The sequence below is a fragment of the Sphaerodactylus townsendi genome, linkage group LG07 (genome assembly GCF_021028975.2).
Source record: "Sphaerodactylus townsendi isolate TG3544 linkage group LG07, MPM_Stown_v2.3, whole genome shotgun sequence".
Taxonomy (NCBI): domain Eukaryota; kingdom Metazoa; phylum Chordata; class Lepidosauria; order Squamata; family Sphaerodactylidae; genus Sphaerodactylus; species Sphaerodactylus townsendi.
In genome coordinates this window covers 94,252,126-94,268,660 of record NC_059431.1, presented here as the reverse complement: position 1 = coordinate 94,268,660, position 16,535 = coordinate 94,252,126, and the positions used below count along the sequence as shown (strand labels likewise).

General features: G+C 40.7%; 1 protein-coding gene across 2 annotated transcripts in view; it reads left to right on the top strand.

The window, feature by feature from the left end:
- The window catches only part of LPAR1 (lysophosphatidic acid receptor 1), a 58,857-nt gene extending 43,805 nt beyond the window's left edge, over positions 1–15,052 (top strand). For both annotated transcript variants that reach the window (XM_048503457.1, XM_048503456.1), the window contains exon 4: positions 12,834–15,052. In XM_048503457.1, the coding sequence (XP_048359414.1) occupies positions 12,834–13,135 (302 nt within the window). In that variant the 3' untranslated portion in view covers positions 13,136–15,052. The remainder of the gene's footprint in view (positions 1–12,833) is intronic.
- The last annotated feature ends 1,483 nt before the right edge of the window (positions 15,053–16,535 follow it).

The window sequence follows — 16,535 nt, the reverse complement described above, 5'->3', positions numbered from 1 at the left end:
AAATCACGTCTGTGTGAAAGAGCCTCTGGCGACTGTGTTTTGTGGCTATATAATGCTGGGTTTTTTAAAAAAAAAGTTTGAAAGGCATCAGACGTACTCTACACACCCCTGTGCTTGATCATGTCAATAATCATTGTATTATAAACCAGGTTTTTTTTCAGGATGGGTTGTATATTCTACTGAATTGTAGAGGATTAACTAAAGAGTAAGCATGCAGTCAGTCTCCTAGGAGAGTAGTGTATTTAAAAATGATCTCATAAACGCGTTTCCAACCCTTGCCAAATTGACACTATGAATTAAAAGTTAAAACACAAATAGTCTGGAGGATTTCATAAAAAGGACTTAACGTTTTAGAATTCCTGGTGAGGATATAATGCTGGAAATAATGCTGGAGTCCATCCTTCAAAGCAGGCATTTTGTCCTGTGAAACTGATCTCTGTGGTCTGGTTGTAATTATAGGAATCTCCATGTCCCTCTGCAGGTTGGCAGTCTTTCTTACTGTGCAATCCTAAATGTTTCTAATCCCAGTTAAATCAATCGATTCCAAAGGTTCTGTGTTTAGGATTTCACTGCTAGTTTTTCTTTCCTTGCATCTATTCTCTTTTGATTCCCAGCTAATTACAAATTATCTATACGTTTGTAAAGGCTTGGTAACTAAATGAACATTGTGTAACATGGGCTGTGGCTTTTGTTTTCCCTCCAGTGACAGCTCTGTAAATAACACAACTGGATTTTAAAATCTGAATTGGTCATTTAATTGGGCAAGAAAAATAGGATAGTACTGTTTCTAGTGCAGGGCTGGGATCTAAATTGTTTTATCAAATATGGAATTATGAGCGTAGAATAGGGTAGCCAGATTTTTTAAAATACTGGAAGAAGATGGGAAAGTTTTCTCCGCCCTAAGGAATCTCAGAGTGGCTTACGATCAACTTCCCTTGTGAGGGAAGTGAGACAGAGAGAGTTCTGAGAGAACTGTGACTGGCCCAAGGTCACCCAGCAGGCTTCATGTGCAGGAGTGGGGAATCAAATCTAGTTCTCCAGATTAGAGTCCACTGCTCTTAACCACTACACCATGCTGGCTCTCAGATAAATGAGACTCGATCTTGCCTCTTCCCAGATCAAACTGCATGAAGTATACTGTTTGTGCAGGAGGAGCACCCAAGGAGGAGCGCCCTGTACTCTGTGCCTCCTCTCCCCAGTAAAAAGATTGCTGTTGCAAAAGAGTCAGTTACATGTTTTTCAGTCTTAGCTGTCCTACGCTAGTGTTCAAGTGCATATGGATCTCTGAAAATCAGTCTACTTTTGAGAAGTTTTGTTTCTCAGCAGTGATTATCTTATGGCTCTTGCACATATTTGCAGACTGTTCTGTTCCTTGTTATCTTGCCAATAGATTTGTCGTACATTCCTAAACCGAGTTACACCCTTCAAAACCCATTGACCTCAACAGGCTTGGAAGGGTGAAACTCTGTTTAGCATTGCTCGGTAAGCCCCTCATCTTCTTTTGATTTGTGAAGAAATTCACCCCTGCCTTCTGAAATAAGTCCATTCTATTTCATCACGGTGTGCATCCATGATCATAATTTTCCCACAGTACCCAGTATCTTCTGCCAGCATTGACCTCCTAGTAGCTCAGGTCTTCGTTAATTAAAGCCAGCTTGTACATGCCTCACAATGGTATTTACAAATTTACTTGCACTGCTGAATTTATAATAGCACTCTAGGACAGCTCAAGGACAACTAGCTAATCCAGCAGCGATGTATTCAGTAAGAAATGCTGCATGGTGGGTGAGGACACTGGCACTGACCAACCTGTCTTTTAACTGTTAGGAAGGTAGCTTGTAAATGTTGTGAACTGTTTGTATTTATCTGCATTTTAAAAAAACTAATTGATTCTTAGCATAACATTCATCCATATCCAGGGGCAAGCTACAAATCTTAGGTGGCCATTCAAAACATTGGGAGGCTAAGGTGGGCATTTGGGATTTGAGGATTTTAGCTAGACCCTTCAGTGGAGTGAGTTTTTGTGTGCTGCTCACCTCATGCCAAGGTGGGATTGCCAGACTGTGCCCGCTGTGATGGCATGTGTACCAATATGTCACTTCCATAAGAAACGTAGGGTAGTTCTTGAAATTGCTGGAAACTCTTTCCATTGATTCCTAGAGCTATTCTAAATCATTTTCAGACTACACTGGCATTGAATTTGTTTGTTTTCCCCATCTGTTACTCTTGAATGGGGGCAAATTGGGGGATAAAGAGGACTTCCAGCTTAGAGACCTCCCACCATTGCTGGAGGCCTAGCAGAATAGAATCTCAGATCCTAGATTCCTCCCTCCAGGATCTTTAAAAAGTAGCATAGAGGAAATAAGGAACTGTATAGTTCACTTCGAAAAATGTGGAAAGAGCTTGCATATTGGGTCGCTAAGGGTCGAGGAAGACTGAATGGATAACATCATCATCATCCTTCACTGAAGAACGTCAAACACAATGTGCTCATTAAATATATGCCTGAGATACATGTATATGTGTTGCCTTTCCTAGTGTGTGACTTGAGGTGGCATTCCTTGAATGTGGCTTCAGTTATAATGTTGCAGATTAGTGGAACACTAGTGGTTTATTTATTAACAAGTGCTGTTTTACTTTTTAAAAGAATTGTTTTGTCATTCACCAATGTAGATGTTTTTTGGGGGAAAATATCTCATTTCTATAAATGTTTACAGTGGCATAGGAGGTTAAGAGCTCATGTATCTAATCTGGAGGAACCGGGTTTGATTCCCAGCTCTGCCGCCTGAGCTATGGAGGCTTATCTGGGGAATTCAGATTAGCCTGTACACTCCCACACATGCCAGCTGGGTGACCTTGGGCTAGGCACAGCTTCTCGGAGCTCTCTCAGCCCCACCCACCTCACAGGGTGTTTGTTGTGAGGGGGGAAGGGCAAGGAGATTGTAAGCCCCTTTGAGTCTCCTGCAGGAGAGAAAGGGGGGATATAAATCCAAACTCTTCTTCTTCTTCTTCTTCTTACAGACTCTTAGAACCACAGTGTAGAAATAGAATATCTTGTCTGAAGAATTTGCTTGTGGACAGTGGTGTGTGTGTGGGGGGGACTGGCGCCCATGCCCCCCTGTGCCCCTGCCCCCCAACACGCTTCACCTTTAAAATTTAAAAGAGCAGCCTCCTTCAGTCTGCGGAGGCTGCTCTGGGCTGCGGGGGTGGCCTGAGGGGAGGGGTGGGGAGCGATTCTCCCCCCCAATGCCTGCACCCGGGGTGTTTGTCCCCCCCCATCCTGTGGTAGCTCTGCCTATACTTGTGGACTTGTTTAATCTATAGCTAGTAATACAGCATCAGGTACATCTGTTTAGCATAGTGTAATACAGATTCAACTTGTTCTGAAATTGGTATTAATTTCAATCGACACATGTGTACGGTAGAGAAATGGGAGCCTCTCTAATATATAATGTGATGCCAAATCAACAGACCAGCTAGCCTGCATATTCAGTTGTGTAGGTCTGCATGTTGAATTTCCCTAAAATTGTAGGGGAGGGGAGGGGAGGTTAGCAAATGCTGAGGGTATAAAACATTTGTATAGACAAACACTGTTTAATTCTTAACACTATATATTGTGCCTTAAATAGCTAGGTGTTCTGGTTTTCTTCTTGGGTGCTGGTGGGGGAGATATTTCTTGCTGTCCCAAACCAGCTTATGTTTGCAAAAAAAAATATTAAAAATCATAGTTTGGATCTGCTTTGCTGCTTGTGCAAGTGGAAGTCACCTCGAGCAGAAAGAACTAGTAATTTCCATGAGTTTTCTCCTTAAGCCGCAGCCCCCTGCACGACATTCCTGAGAAACAGAAAGAACTGTGAAGGGGTCACAGAGGGATAGAACAGGAAAGAGAAGGCCAGAAAGCCCTGCCTCATGAATGGCACTATGCTGTAGTTTAGATTCTGTTCCATTTATTTAGATTTACGATTCATTTCCTCCGTTCAAAAAATATGCATTTATTTGCACTTGTCACCCACTTGCTCTGTTCACTGCCTTTACAGTTCAGTCCTAACTCACTGTCCTAGTAGTAAGCCACATTGAGTAGACCTGAGTAGAAGGCATAGTTAATTATATGTACCCAAAGTAGGAAAAAAAGTTACGTTAAATTCACCTGCTCTACCCTTCTCTGTATGCTTATATCCCAATTCATCTTTTAACATTGAATGTGCTAGGTTTGATATGAAGTTACATACCGTGTTTCCCCGAAAATAAGACATAAGACAGGGTCTTACATTAATTTTTGCTCCAAAAGATGCATTAGGGTTTATTTTAAGGGGATGTCTTATATTTTGCGCCCCCCCCCCCCCCCCGTGATCAGATCAGCTGCCCTAGGGAATCTGTAACTAGGGCTTATTTTTGGAGTAGGGCTTATATTTCAAGCATCCTCCAAAAATCCCAAAAAATTATGCTAGGGCTTATTTTTGGGGTAGTCTTATTTTCGGAAAAACAGGGTATTGTCTATTTCAATGCCCCCCGCCCCCCCTCCCCCCCCCCGGCCAATTTCTTTAAAAAACAAACAAAAACCCTGCCTTCTCCCTATGTGTGCTGCATTTCCAGAAATTTTCCTTCTTTGTTTTTTGTTTGTCTTTTCTTCCCCTCAGCAATTTATTGCTGATCATTTTAACTTCCCAGAAAGATTGTCAAAGTGCTTGTTAAACTGGGAATTAGGTCGTAAGCATGATGTGCTATCTGACAGTCTGGTGTTTGGTCAGCTTTAAAAACAGTGATAACACTGAGTGCTAATCTCAGCCGCAGAAAGGCAAGTATCCTGCTGCGGTGGTAAAGGACTGTGCAGGGTCAACCTTTTTAGAGGGAAATAGGATGTGGCGACAAGCCCTGAAACAAAATAAAGCCAAAAGGCCAATGGAGTGATCCAATATTCATGCTTGCACTAGTTCATTTTCACATGATTGGTCATGGAAAGTAATTCAAGAAACTAGTGCCGTCAACACCTCGCCCTGTGATCTGTCACTGTTCTTATTTCATTTAGAAGGGGGGGGGGGTGGGCTCTTCCTGCCATCAATCTGGAAGATTCAAGATCTCTCTTCATCCTTTGTTATTCCCTTGCGTATTCAACCCCAGGTTAGGTTTACCAGCTCAGTTTTGGAAACTCGAGAGATATGAAGCTGGGCCCAGGATAGACATAATTTGGGGAGGGAAGGGAACTCAGCAAGGAAGTGATGCCACAAATTCTATCTTCTGAAGCTGCCATTTTCTCCTGGGCAACTCATTCCTGTAGTCTGGATATCAGTTGTGATTTTGGGAGAACCAAGGCAATGGTGGGATTCAAATAATTTAACAATTGGTTGTTTACAAACATCATCTTAACAACCGGTTCTGCAGAAGTGGTGTGAACCTGCTGAATCCCACCATTGAACCTCCCTCCCTCCCCCCCTCTCTCTCTGCCTCTCTCTGCCTTTCCATACTTTGTGGGGCTAAGATTGGGGAAAAAAGCTCTGGCTCTAATTTAATACCTGGTGAGCTGTTTGAGGCTGACACACATGGTGAGCTACAGTTCTGGTTTTTACCACTTTTTACCATAACTGATTCATCTAGTCATATCCCTGATTCATGGAGCCACTCAATTTATAGCTGTAACATTCAGAAATTAGTCTAGATTGGATCTGAGTTGTTATCAACCAATCAGCCTTCTTTCTTCATTAGGAAAGCAATACCTCTCTTCCCTACTTAAGAAGCTTCTGGGATGGATGGAATTGGGAATTGTTTCGGGTCATGGGCAGATTGGTTTCAAGCAGGGCTCTTCAGTCTTTGACCATGGTTTTAGTCCTCTATCACTCGGCTCACAAATATCCATTAAAGGGGGAGCATATGCATGGGCTAAAAGGAAACTTTGATCTTATGAGTTACTCTGAATAGTACAGTAAATGTAACCACACTACTAATAACGCAAGGCTTTTTGTGTTCATACAACAGTGCTGTTTGGATTTGATTGCCCAAACCTGTTGATGGTATAAAGCAGTGGTTCTCAACCTGTGGGTCGCGACCCCTTTGGGGGTCAAATGACCCTTTCTTTAATCCAAATAGCTAAGGGTCGCCTAAGACTCTCTGCATCAGTGTTCTCCATTTGTAAAATGGATAAATGTTAGGGTTGGGGGTCACCACAACATGAGGAACTGTATTAAAGGGTCACGGCATTAGGAAGGTTGAGAACCACTGGTTTTAAGGATATTTAACAAACTCATTCAACTTGGAAAAGGGAGTAAGGCAGGGATGTTTACTAACTCCTTTTTAATTTAATTTATGTTTAAATGGCTCAGCATCAACTTTATGACTGCTGCCATGTACTGGAATTAGCTGAGCTGGCATTCCAGTTTTGCTCTACATGGATGATACCACCATTTTGTCTACATGGATGATTGTCTATATTTTGTCCTTCACTAGAGTTGATCTTCAATGAGCCTTATGAATCTTTTCTGGCTAATGCCTGTAAGGAACATAAGAACATAAGAAAGAGCCTGCTGCATCAGACCAGAGTCCATCTAGTCCAGCACTCTGCTACTCGCAGTGGCCCAGGTGTCTTTGGGAGCTCACATGCAGGATGTGAAAGCAATGGCCTGCTGCTGCTGCTCCCGAGCACCTGGTCTGTTAAGGCATTTGCAATCTCAGATCAAGGAGGATCACGATTGGTAGCCATAGATCGACTTCTCCTCCATAAATCTGTCCAAGCCCCTTTTAAAGCTATCCAGGTTAGTGGCCATCACCACCTCCTGTGGCAGCATATACTAATCACGCGTTGCGTGAAGAAATGTTTCATTAGTCCTAATTCTTCCCCCCAGCATTTTCAATGTATGCCCTCTGGTTTTAGTATTGTGAGAGAGAGAATTTTTCTCTGTGTCAACATTTTCTACCCCATGCATAATTTTATAGACTTCAGTTATATCCTCCCTTAGACATCTCCTCTCCAAACTAATGAGTCCCAAACGCTGCAGCCTCTCCTCATAAGGAAGGTGCTCCAATCTCTCAATCAAAGAAGCTTGGATATTAACTATCAGACATCTAAGATTTTAGCCTTTACCCAAAACAGGAGATTGAGGTTGTTATAATGGTCAGTGGGCTCAATATTGAAGCAAGTTAAGACCTTATATTTGGGGTTTTTATTTTCATCAGACTTAACCTGGAATCCCCAGCTTAGAGTGGTGGTTAGTAAAACAAAACCCTGAACTAATGCTATAATCCAGTTCTTTTTTAATGGGGGGAGGTCCAGACTTACAGTTGTGCAAGCCTTTAAATTGACAGTGGTTTCCCTTATTATTAAGGGATCTTGTTCCTAATGTTTCGCCTGCATCTGTGGCTGGCATCTTCAGAGGTGTATCACAGACTGTAACAAATAAGCATGCTGTGTATCTCAGTATGTGCTTTCAGAGTCAATGCAAGTATAATATCAAACAGTATAATGTGATACGTTAATAACATGTGACAATGGGAAAAAGGGTTGTTTGTTCTAGAGCATGGATGGCTGACGTTTTTGATCTGTTGCTTGGTGCAAAGTCCACGATTCAATCCAGTGGTTCGAAACCCCAGTGAAATGAACATAACCCATGCTAGTGCACTCCCTGTTATTGACCCAGGGCTTTCACAGAAAGATTTCCTGGTGGATTGTGTTCTTGGTTATCTGTGTGGTAAATATAAAGGTTTTGTAATTAAAAAGTAGTAGTAACTTCTAGTTACATTTAATTAATGAGTAATAAAACCAAGAATATATTATTGCAGTATTTTTGCAGTATTTCACTATCATGGTCAAAAAAAAAAAAAAAACAATCCGGAAGCTATTACCAGTAAGTAAGCAGCATCCCCTGGGAAACTGGTCATAAAGACACTCTTTGTGTTGATCACTTGCTTTCGATGTGTGCCTTCTGTCCACTTCATGCATCAGGTGACCTCTAGTGGTGAATCCAATAGTTTACATAAACCTTGAGCTGATATTTCATAGTTTAAAGGAAAAACTGTATGAGCTTTATTGCCAAATGAGTTCTTTCAGCTCTGCCCTTGCTTTCAAAATCCCTTTAGGTATTAACAGATATTCAGTGAATTAACTTTGCTTTAAAAGCCAATTTGGCAAGCATTTTTTTTTTCAGTTTTAACATATTTGGGCAAGACCTTAAAATGTGACTAGCAATTTGGCATCACTTGAGTTTTTCAGCGTAGGCAATTTGCCTACGTTGGCATTTTCCCATCTGTGTACTTCTTAAAGAGGGCATGTCCTCAAAGGATGGTTGCTAAGTATTTTCGAAAATAACAAGCCTCTTCAGGCAGCCATTGTTTGCTGTGGGAAAATCTCATTTCTGTCCATGTGTTAAGGAATCACTTTAGATGGCAATTTTTTAGATATTGTACTCTTTTGCACAGACATGGTGCTTCCTAAAACAACAGAGTATGGGAGCCAATGAAAGCCAACCTGCTTAATTCAGCTATTAGTAACTAATGAGTTCAATTCACCCATGAATCTTAAGCTAGGAGGGAATGAATAGCCCCTAAATTCATTATCCTGCTCCCTGTTCTTCTTTAAGCCTAATCCTTTAATTAACTGGTCTTTATTCTGTCTGTGGCAGTATGCTGTTTAGTTTATGCCAATTTCACAAAGTGCAGTGCGGATCTTCTTATGTTCGTCTTTCAATCAACTACATTTTTCAAATAGTGGCATCTAAGACTGGTAGAGTATGAAGATCATACTAGGCATCTCTTGCGCTTATGCAAACAAGCCAAGACCATCTATTTGCCACAAGTCCAGGACAAGAGATCGTTTTGAAAGTCTCAGAATGGTGTTACTAAAATGCATACACATCTATCTTATCTTCTGTGGCAAATAAAAACTGTAGACTAGCCAGCTACCCTGATCTGCAACATCTTTTTCATTGCTTAAAAAAAGCAAAGGATAGAGTAAGGTTGGGCCGACAAAGTAATCTCCCCCTTCCAGAAGGCCAAAACTGAGTCAATTTCAGTTATTGTCCACTCTTAAACATGTTTACCCAGAAGAAAACACTACTGAGTTCAGTGAGACCAACTTCTTAAAAATCTCAAAATGTAATCCTTTTCACGGCTGCTTGCAGTCACTGTGTTATCTCTCTCCATCCTTCCCAACCCTACCAGTTCTTTGCAAAACTATCTTAGCCAGTCAGGGATCACATTGTGAATATTGTGACATCATGGTACCATATAGCAAATCAGGTATGGCTGTGTAGCAGTGTCACTGAGGATAAAGGAAGCACTCTGAACTGAGGAGAAAGAAGGGATGTCTCAGTAACCAACAGTTTCATTTCCTTTTCTACTGCCTTTGCATTCAGAATGAAGGTTTCATCTGCCCACTCTTTGAATCAAAGACTCCTTCCGCACATGCAGAGTAATGCACTTTAATCCAGTTTCACAATTGTTTGCAAGTGGATTTTGCTATTCTGTACAGCTGCAAACTGCATTGAAAGTAGATTGAAAGTGCATTATTCTGCATGTGCGGAAGGGGCCAAAGTCAGAAAAGGTTATGTACTAGGACCATTGCCTCAGCACGCTCACTGACACAGTCTTTCCATGCTGCACTTGCCAGCAAACCCCTGATGAAACACAGAAGGTGAGGGACAGTGGCCCACTTGTCTTGGTAACAACCCAGAATATTTCCTCCCCATTTGGGGGGATATTTTCTAAGCAGCACTGTTGGGGATGGGAAGACATGGTGACATTCACTTTTCTTCCTTCTCTTAAACTGAACTCTTTTAAAATGCTTTGAAAAGGTCAGTACAGTAAATGCTGTCATTAAAGCAGAATATCAGGACAGCTCTGCGTTTACTGTTATCTTCCCTTTTTTAGGCATTTAAAGAACATAGTAGTACCCCAATCAGAAGGGGAAAGAAAACAACAACCAACAGATAATAGTTCCTAAGTAACCTCAGCAGAGCTCAGTATAATTTCCAGTTCATTTTTAAGGCACAGCACTGGGCAAATTACTCTTATGGCCCAGGGCCATATCCCTTTCATTTTTAGTAGCCTCTTTACTGAACCCAACAAAGTTGTTTTATAATTGTTACAATATGATAAAGACACTAACACTTCCTGTTTGTGTCAGGCCTTTGCCAAGGGTAAGATTCCATAGGGACTGTGTTATATCTTTTGTTAGGGAATAAATATTTCAAATTGCCTTGGCAACAGTAGGAATTCATTCATAACATTAATTTCACATTTCTCTCTTGTTTTAGGTACCACTGAAAATCCTAACATTTCTAATTTACTGTTACTGTTAAACATTTCTCATTTACTGTTAAAGCTCTGTGTTTACGCAATTTAGTTTGTTTACGTAAGAAAAGAAATTGAATTCAGTTGGCTAATGTAAGAAAAGAAGCTTAATTTTCATTTAAGTCACAGAGAAAGGCAGCCCTTCAAGTTGAGGCAAATTATTTCTCTCCCTCCAGTGAAATTAAATTAAAATTTCCGTGCTCTGCTTGAGGTATTATTTCTTTGTGCTTTTGTAATGGTATGTATGCCATCTCATCCATCGGAACCAACAAAGGGAGGTACTAGTGATGGTTAATTGTTGAAGGCAAGTGCAAGACATGTTACAATAATCAATGCCATCTGTCAGGAGAGCTTTGATTATGTGTTCCTGTATTGCAGAGGGTTGGACTTGATGGCCTGTGGAGTTTCTTCCAACTCTATGATTCAATATAGACTTACTTAGTGTTTATTAAGACATAATGAGGACCTTAACGAGAAATGCGGTGTGGTCTGTGCCGAACACAGTGGTATCATGAGAGGCATTTTTGGAATTCTCTATGCGATACATACTTTGCGCTCTGACCTTCCTCCTCGCTTGCTAGGTTCTTGGCCTATCCTTATCTCTTCTTCTGTTCAGCATGCTAAGAGGCTTCATTCACCAGTAGCAAAGGATGTAAAATAAATAAATAAACGATGGTTTGCAACATGCAGAAACTCCAAATGAGATTCCTGGAAGAACTTCTGGCAGTTTTTCTCCCCCGTGACTAAAAATTAGGGGTCAGTTCACATTCCTTTCTGTTGAGCTAGGGTCCAGCCCAGTATAAATTGCATTTGTTGGAAGAAGAAGGACATTTCTGATTTCTTCACTGTATACTCAGATCACCAGTTAGCTCACAATGAGGCATACCCAGTCGACAGGCAATCTGAATCACTTGGTGAAGGAACCACATGACATACTTCATTTTTGTCACTTACACTTAATAATTCCCACCCTTTCTCTGAGGAATGCAGTGTGGCTTTCTCTCGTTTTATCTTTACAACATGGCTGAAAGAAAGTGATGAGATGAAGACCAAATGTTTACCATCATGGCTAAATGGAGATTTGAACCTGTCTATCCTCCATTCTAGTTCAGTGTAATCCCAGTATACCACACTGCTTCAGCATGCGCCAACTGCGGTACTACAGCAGTTCAGTAGACAATCAGGCCTTGACCTTTATTCCACCCACAAATAGACAGGGGGCTCACTTGCCCATTCCCTGTCTCCCTCTTGCTTTATTCCCCTCTGAAGAATTTGGAAATGAGAGGTGAGGAATGAATGAGACTTTCCTTTGAATTTCAAGGAGAGTGGAGACTTAGACTCCAGGATTTACAAAATTCACTTCAGCAATAAATGAAGCTTTCTGAATGCTTCATTTCTTATCAAAGCCTTGAAATAACTTCCCTTCTGCCATGCGCACCTTTCGACTTTTATTAGCTTGGCATGCTCTCTTCATTCCTTTCAGATTTGCCTCGTTGATTGCTTGTCCAAGTGAAACAAACATTTCCCCTCTTTATTCATGAAAAGTGCAGATCCTCTTTTCATGTCCAGAAAGACGGGCGGAAGTATTTTGGAAAGTAAAAAGCTTAGAATGGTAGACTCCCAGAGTGGTCTGATTTGGAAAAAGCAGACACCTTCCTATTTCTCCAAAAAGAAATTTATTTCTTTTGTTTATTTTATTTATCTTATGTATATCTTGCAAGAGGGAAGGTGACATGGTATAGCCCAATCTCATCAGATCTCAGAAGTTAAGCAGATTTGGCACTTGGGAAGGGAGACTTCCAAGGAAGACTCTGCATAGGAAGGCAATGGCAAACCACCTCTGCTTCTCACTTGCTTTGAAAGCCCCTTGACTGGGGCTTGACAGCACTTCTCTCTCTCTCTTTCTCTCTCTCTCTCTCTCTCTCTCTCTCTCTCTCTCTCACTCTCACTCACACACACACACACACACACACACACACACACACACACACACACACACACAACAAATAGAATTGCAGTTTGTCAGCCTGCGGTCAGACTCTGTATTCTAGGAGTCCCCAGACTGTGCAGATGCCACCACAGCACAAAGATTGACACTGTGTTAGTAAAGTTAAGCTATGACAATCATTTGGTCTCTGGCTGTGCCTCCACTGGCAGCCATTTTGTTACTGAACCCATGTCAGACTTCCAGATGTGCCCACAGGCTCGAAAAGTTTGGGAATCCCCGTTTTATTCAGATTCTTGAAATATCAGCTGTCAGAAAATTCAGTAAAACATTCATGTTTGTACAATCCTAATGTGTTGTTGTGTTACTTCTAATCAAATGCTCGCTTATTCCAAATTATGTTATTCTCACATGTCTAGTCCAGAGCAAACAAATCCATAGAGAAGACATTGCCCAAAAAAGGACCAGAAGTGTGTTGAAGTAAACAGGGAAGGAGTTTGGGACAGGAAGGAAGAAGCCCCTAACCAAGCTAGGGATATAGTAGGGAAGTTTTGACTGATGGTAGGAAATATGATGTATCAAGCAGTAAAATAAGTGTGCTTTCCCTTTCCAGGTGCTTTTATAATCTGCTGGACTCCGGGCTTAGTTCTGCTTCTTCTTGATGTTTGCTGCCCACAGTGTAATGTCCTGGCCTATGAAAAATTCTTCTTGTTACTTGCGGAATTCAACTCTGCCATGAACCCCATCATCTACTCCTACCGGGACAAGGAAATGAGTGCCACCTTCAAGCAGATCCTTTGCTGTCAGCGCAGCGAGAATGCCAACGGCCCAACGGAAGGCTCCGACCGCTCTGCCTCTTCACTCAATCACACCATCTTGGCTGGAGTTCACAGTAATGATCATTCTGTGGTTTGAAGAAGAATTGAATGATGGTTGTTGTTTTTTTTAAAAAAAGAAAATACACACACAAGAATTTACTGCTGGGCAAACTATAATTAGTTATGAAACTATTGATGGGGGGAGGTTTTCGAAACAGAAAATAACCGACTGACGAACACTTTCTTAATCACTAATGGATGATAGTACTTAAACCAGTTCCGCCTCTCCACGACTGTCCAGGCTAGAATCCTCGTTTTGTTTCTTCTTCTGATGAAAGTAGAGAATGTGCTGCTCACATTGGAAAGATGAAATACTTCCGGGGGAGCCATTTTAAAGCTATCTTAACCAGCCTTTATCAGATGGTCCCTTCGTGATGGTCCTAACTGAAATCATCTCCAATTAATTAAGCTTCATAACCGCTTCACTGCCTTTTAATTTAGATACTTAGGCTTATTCCTCAATTTTTTTTAAACAATGCATTTAATTTAATAATTACCTTCATCAGCATGCTTTGTGATGGACATTTTCCGGACACAGGGGAAAACTGTGTTGAGCCTTCATTTTTATTTACCCTGCCAGTAACAATGAAGAGAAATTAGTAGTACAGGTGTCAAAATGTAGGTAAGAAATGACTGTCCTTGTCTTGGTTTACCAGTGTCTAGATACATGCATGTTGTATGTATGCAGATGTGCTTACCTGTTTCTTTTGGACTCAGCAGGATTTCAAAGTGCCTAACTTCTGGCTGATTACCAGGGAAATCTATTTTCAAGGCTCTGAAAGAGCAACTTTCAAACTGGTTATGGTGAAGCACAATAATGTGTGTGATTAGAAATGTGTTTGTGGTGTTGAGTCGTGCTTGATTGTGGAATGCCAAAGGGATGTTGCTTTTTGAGAAAGTGTGCTTTTTTTAAAAGGAAAAACAAACACACTTTAAAAATAGAATCTTGTCCACTATTTTGCACTGGGTCGGGGGGGGGGGAGAGATTTTTTTTGCAAAATGCTTCCCCTTCATTTCAACACAGTTTAGCTATTTCCTTGTCCCAAGTACTCTTTTTTTTTGTACAGGCAATCCCAAGAAAAATTTCTAGTTAAAAATGTCATTCCTACACACTGAATATTTAGAAAAAGTGGCTACTGTGAAGTGAAGCCTTTTCTCTTTGTAACTCTATAAAGACCTCTTTACTAAAGACAGAGGGTAATTTTTTTTCCAGATCTTGGGACCATTTAGTAAGTGTATAATGGGCCACATCAACAGCGAATTTGCAACCGTCCTATGCTGGGAATCTGCCTGCAGTGAAAAGATACTTGTTTGAAATTGTCCTGTCACTCTACCACTCAGATCTGAGACAGTATCATGTTTGTGTGGATAGTATATGTAAATTTCTAAGAACCGTGTATAGCAGTGCCAAAAAGATAAAGGGTATGTATTAAGGTAGGGTACTTAGTGATATGCAAAGTGATAAATGAACAGGGTTGCCAACCTGAAGGTGATACCTGGAGATTTCCCGCTGTTACAACTGACCTCCAGATGAGAGAGATCAGTTCATCTGGAGAAAATGGCCGCTTAGGAAGGTGGACTCTATGGCATTATACCCTATTGAAGTCACTCCCGTTCTCAAACCACAACCTCCTGAGGCTCCGCCCCCAAAATCCTCAGGTATTTTCCAACCCAGAGCTGGTAACCCTATAAATGAAAGTAAAGAGTAATGTGGCTGATCCTAGAAGAACATATCCAGGGGACCACCTGCCAGTTAACCCACAGTTGATGTTTCTGTTCACTTTTCTTGGTAACAAATGTTGTAAGATTTCATTGCTGAACCTGAAAGCAGTGAACCCATTATTTTTTAAACTTGTGTAACTTGTCTAATGAAACTGAATTCAGGCTTTTAGAACTTTTTAAAAAGTACCCTATGTGCTAAGCCACTAATAAAGTTTTCTCAATGAGTATTCAATATTTGGTGTATCTGTCCCTGCCAGCTTTTAGCATCTTCTAAGTACCATTCGAAGTGTCCTAACAGCAGTGGATAGTGCTGGACATTTTCTATTTTGAGCTTCACACCCTCTTTCCTGATCTATTCTACAGTTTCTAGTGCTAGCTTGATCAATGGAAGTGTCTCTTTTACCAGGCAAGCTAGGATTTGCCCAATTCAGGCTAAACAGGAGCCTTATACATTTACTGCAAATAGTTGCTCATTTTGGCACATGTGTATGCATCTCCTCTCGACTGAAGAAACCTAAAATATTAAAGACAGTGTTAGATTTCCTGTGCTTCCAACTGCCTATAACATTTTCCCTCTTTCTTCCCTTCTTTGTGATGAATGCAAAAGGGCAGTAATGTTAGTCTGTTATAACAAAATAAAACAAAAGTCCAGCAGCACCATAAAGATTGACAACATTAACTTCATTGTGAGCTTTCATGAGTCCCAGCTCCAGTGAGCTATGGTTCACGAACGTGTACGATGAAATAAATGTTGGTAGTCTTTAAGGTGCCACTGGATTTTCATATTATTTTCTTTCTTCACCCTACCCCAAAACAACTGCTTCACCAAATACTGCAAAAATTCAAGCAATATGTTTGGGATTCTTTTGTGTGAGTTTACAGAATCTACCTATCACGAAACCAGGCAGGCTAGTGTGACTTTTCTAACACTGTAATGGAGTAACTTCATCACACTACCCCTACACAGTGCATACATAAGTTTACTGGACAAACATAACAGACTACTGTTTTAGAAAAGAAAAATATTTTGGGGTAGAATGTGAGTGAAAAGTGCAAACAAATAGCTGATGACATCTTGTGTGTGAAGAGCCACTGATTACTCTTTTGAAATGGGTAGACATCAAAAAGAGGTGCATACAAACAATCATTGCATGTTTAATAGTACACATAAGGCACAAAAGTATGTCATGGGCCAGGATTGGGATTGTCTGCTGTCACAGATGCACATTTTGATAAAGAATCGTATCATTTAATGTGTAAAAAAAGCTTTGAAATGTAGGTCCCCAATACAGCAAGAAATTAGTGGGGCATTTAATGTAATATGTAGGAATACCACCAGGGAATTCAAAACAATCCCAATTATACACTAATTATGGTATGCTGAAATTATCTTCCTTCACACACACACACACACACAGAGAGAGAGAGAGAGAGAGAGAAAAGAAAGGCTGTTGAAAATAGAGAGGGGCAGTTTTGAAGCTTGTCAGTATGTATAAAGTTGGGACAAGTAAGAAATTACTTTTCTAACTTTATTTAGATAACTACGGAATGTCTCTCAGCAAAAAGAGAATACAATTATTTCCAGTTTTTTGTGGATATTCCATTTAAAACAAAGAATCAATGGCATACTTTTTCTAAGTCAACATTCAAGATGTATTCATAGACCAAAACACACCAGATTTGGTATAAAAATGGCACCATCAAGCTATTCTGCC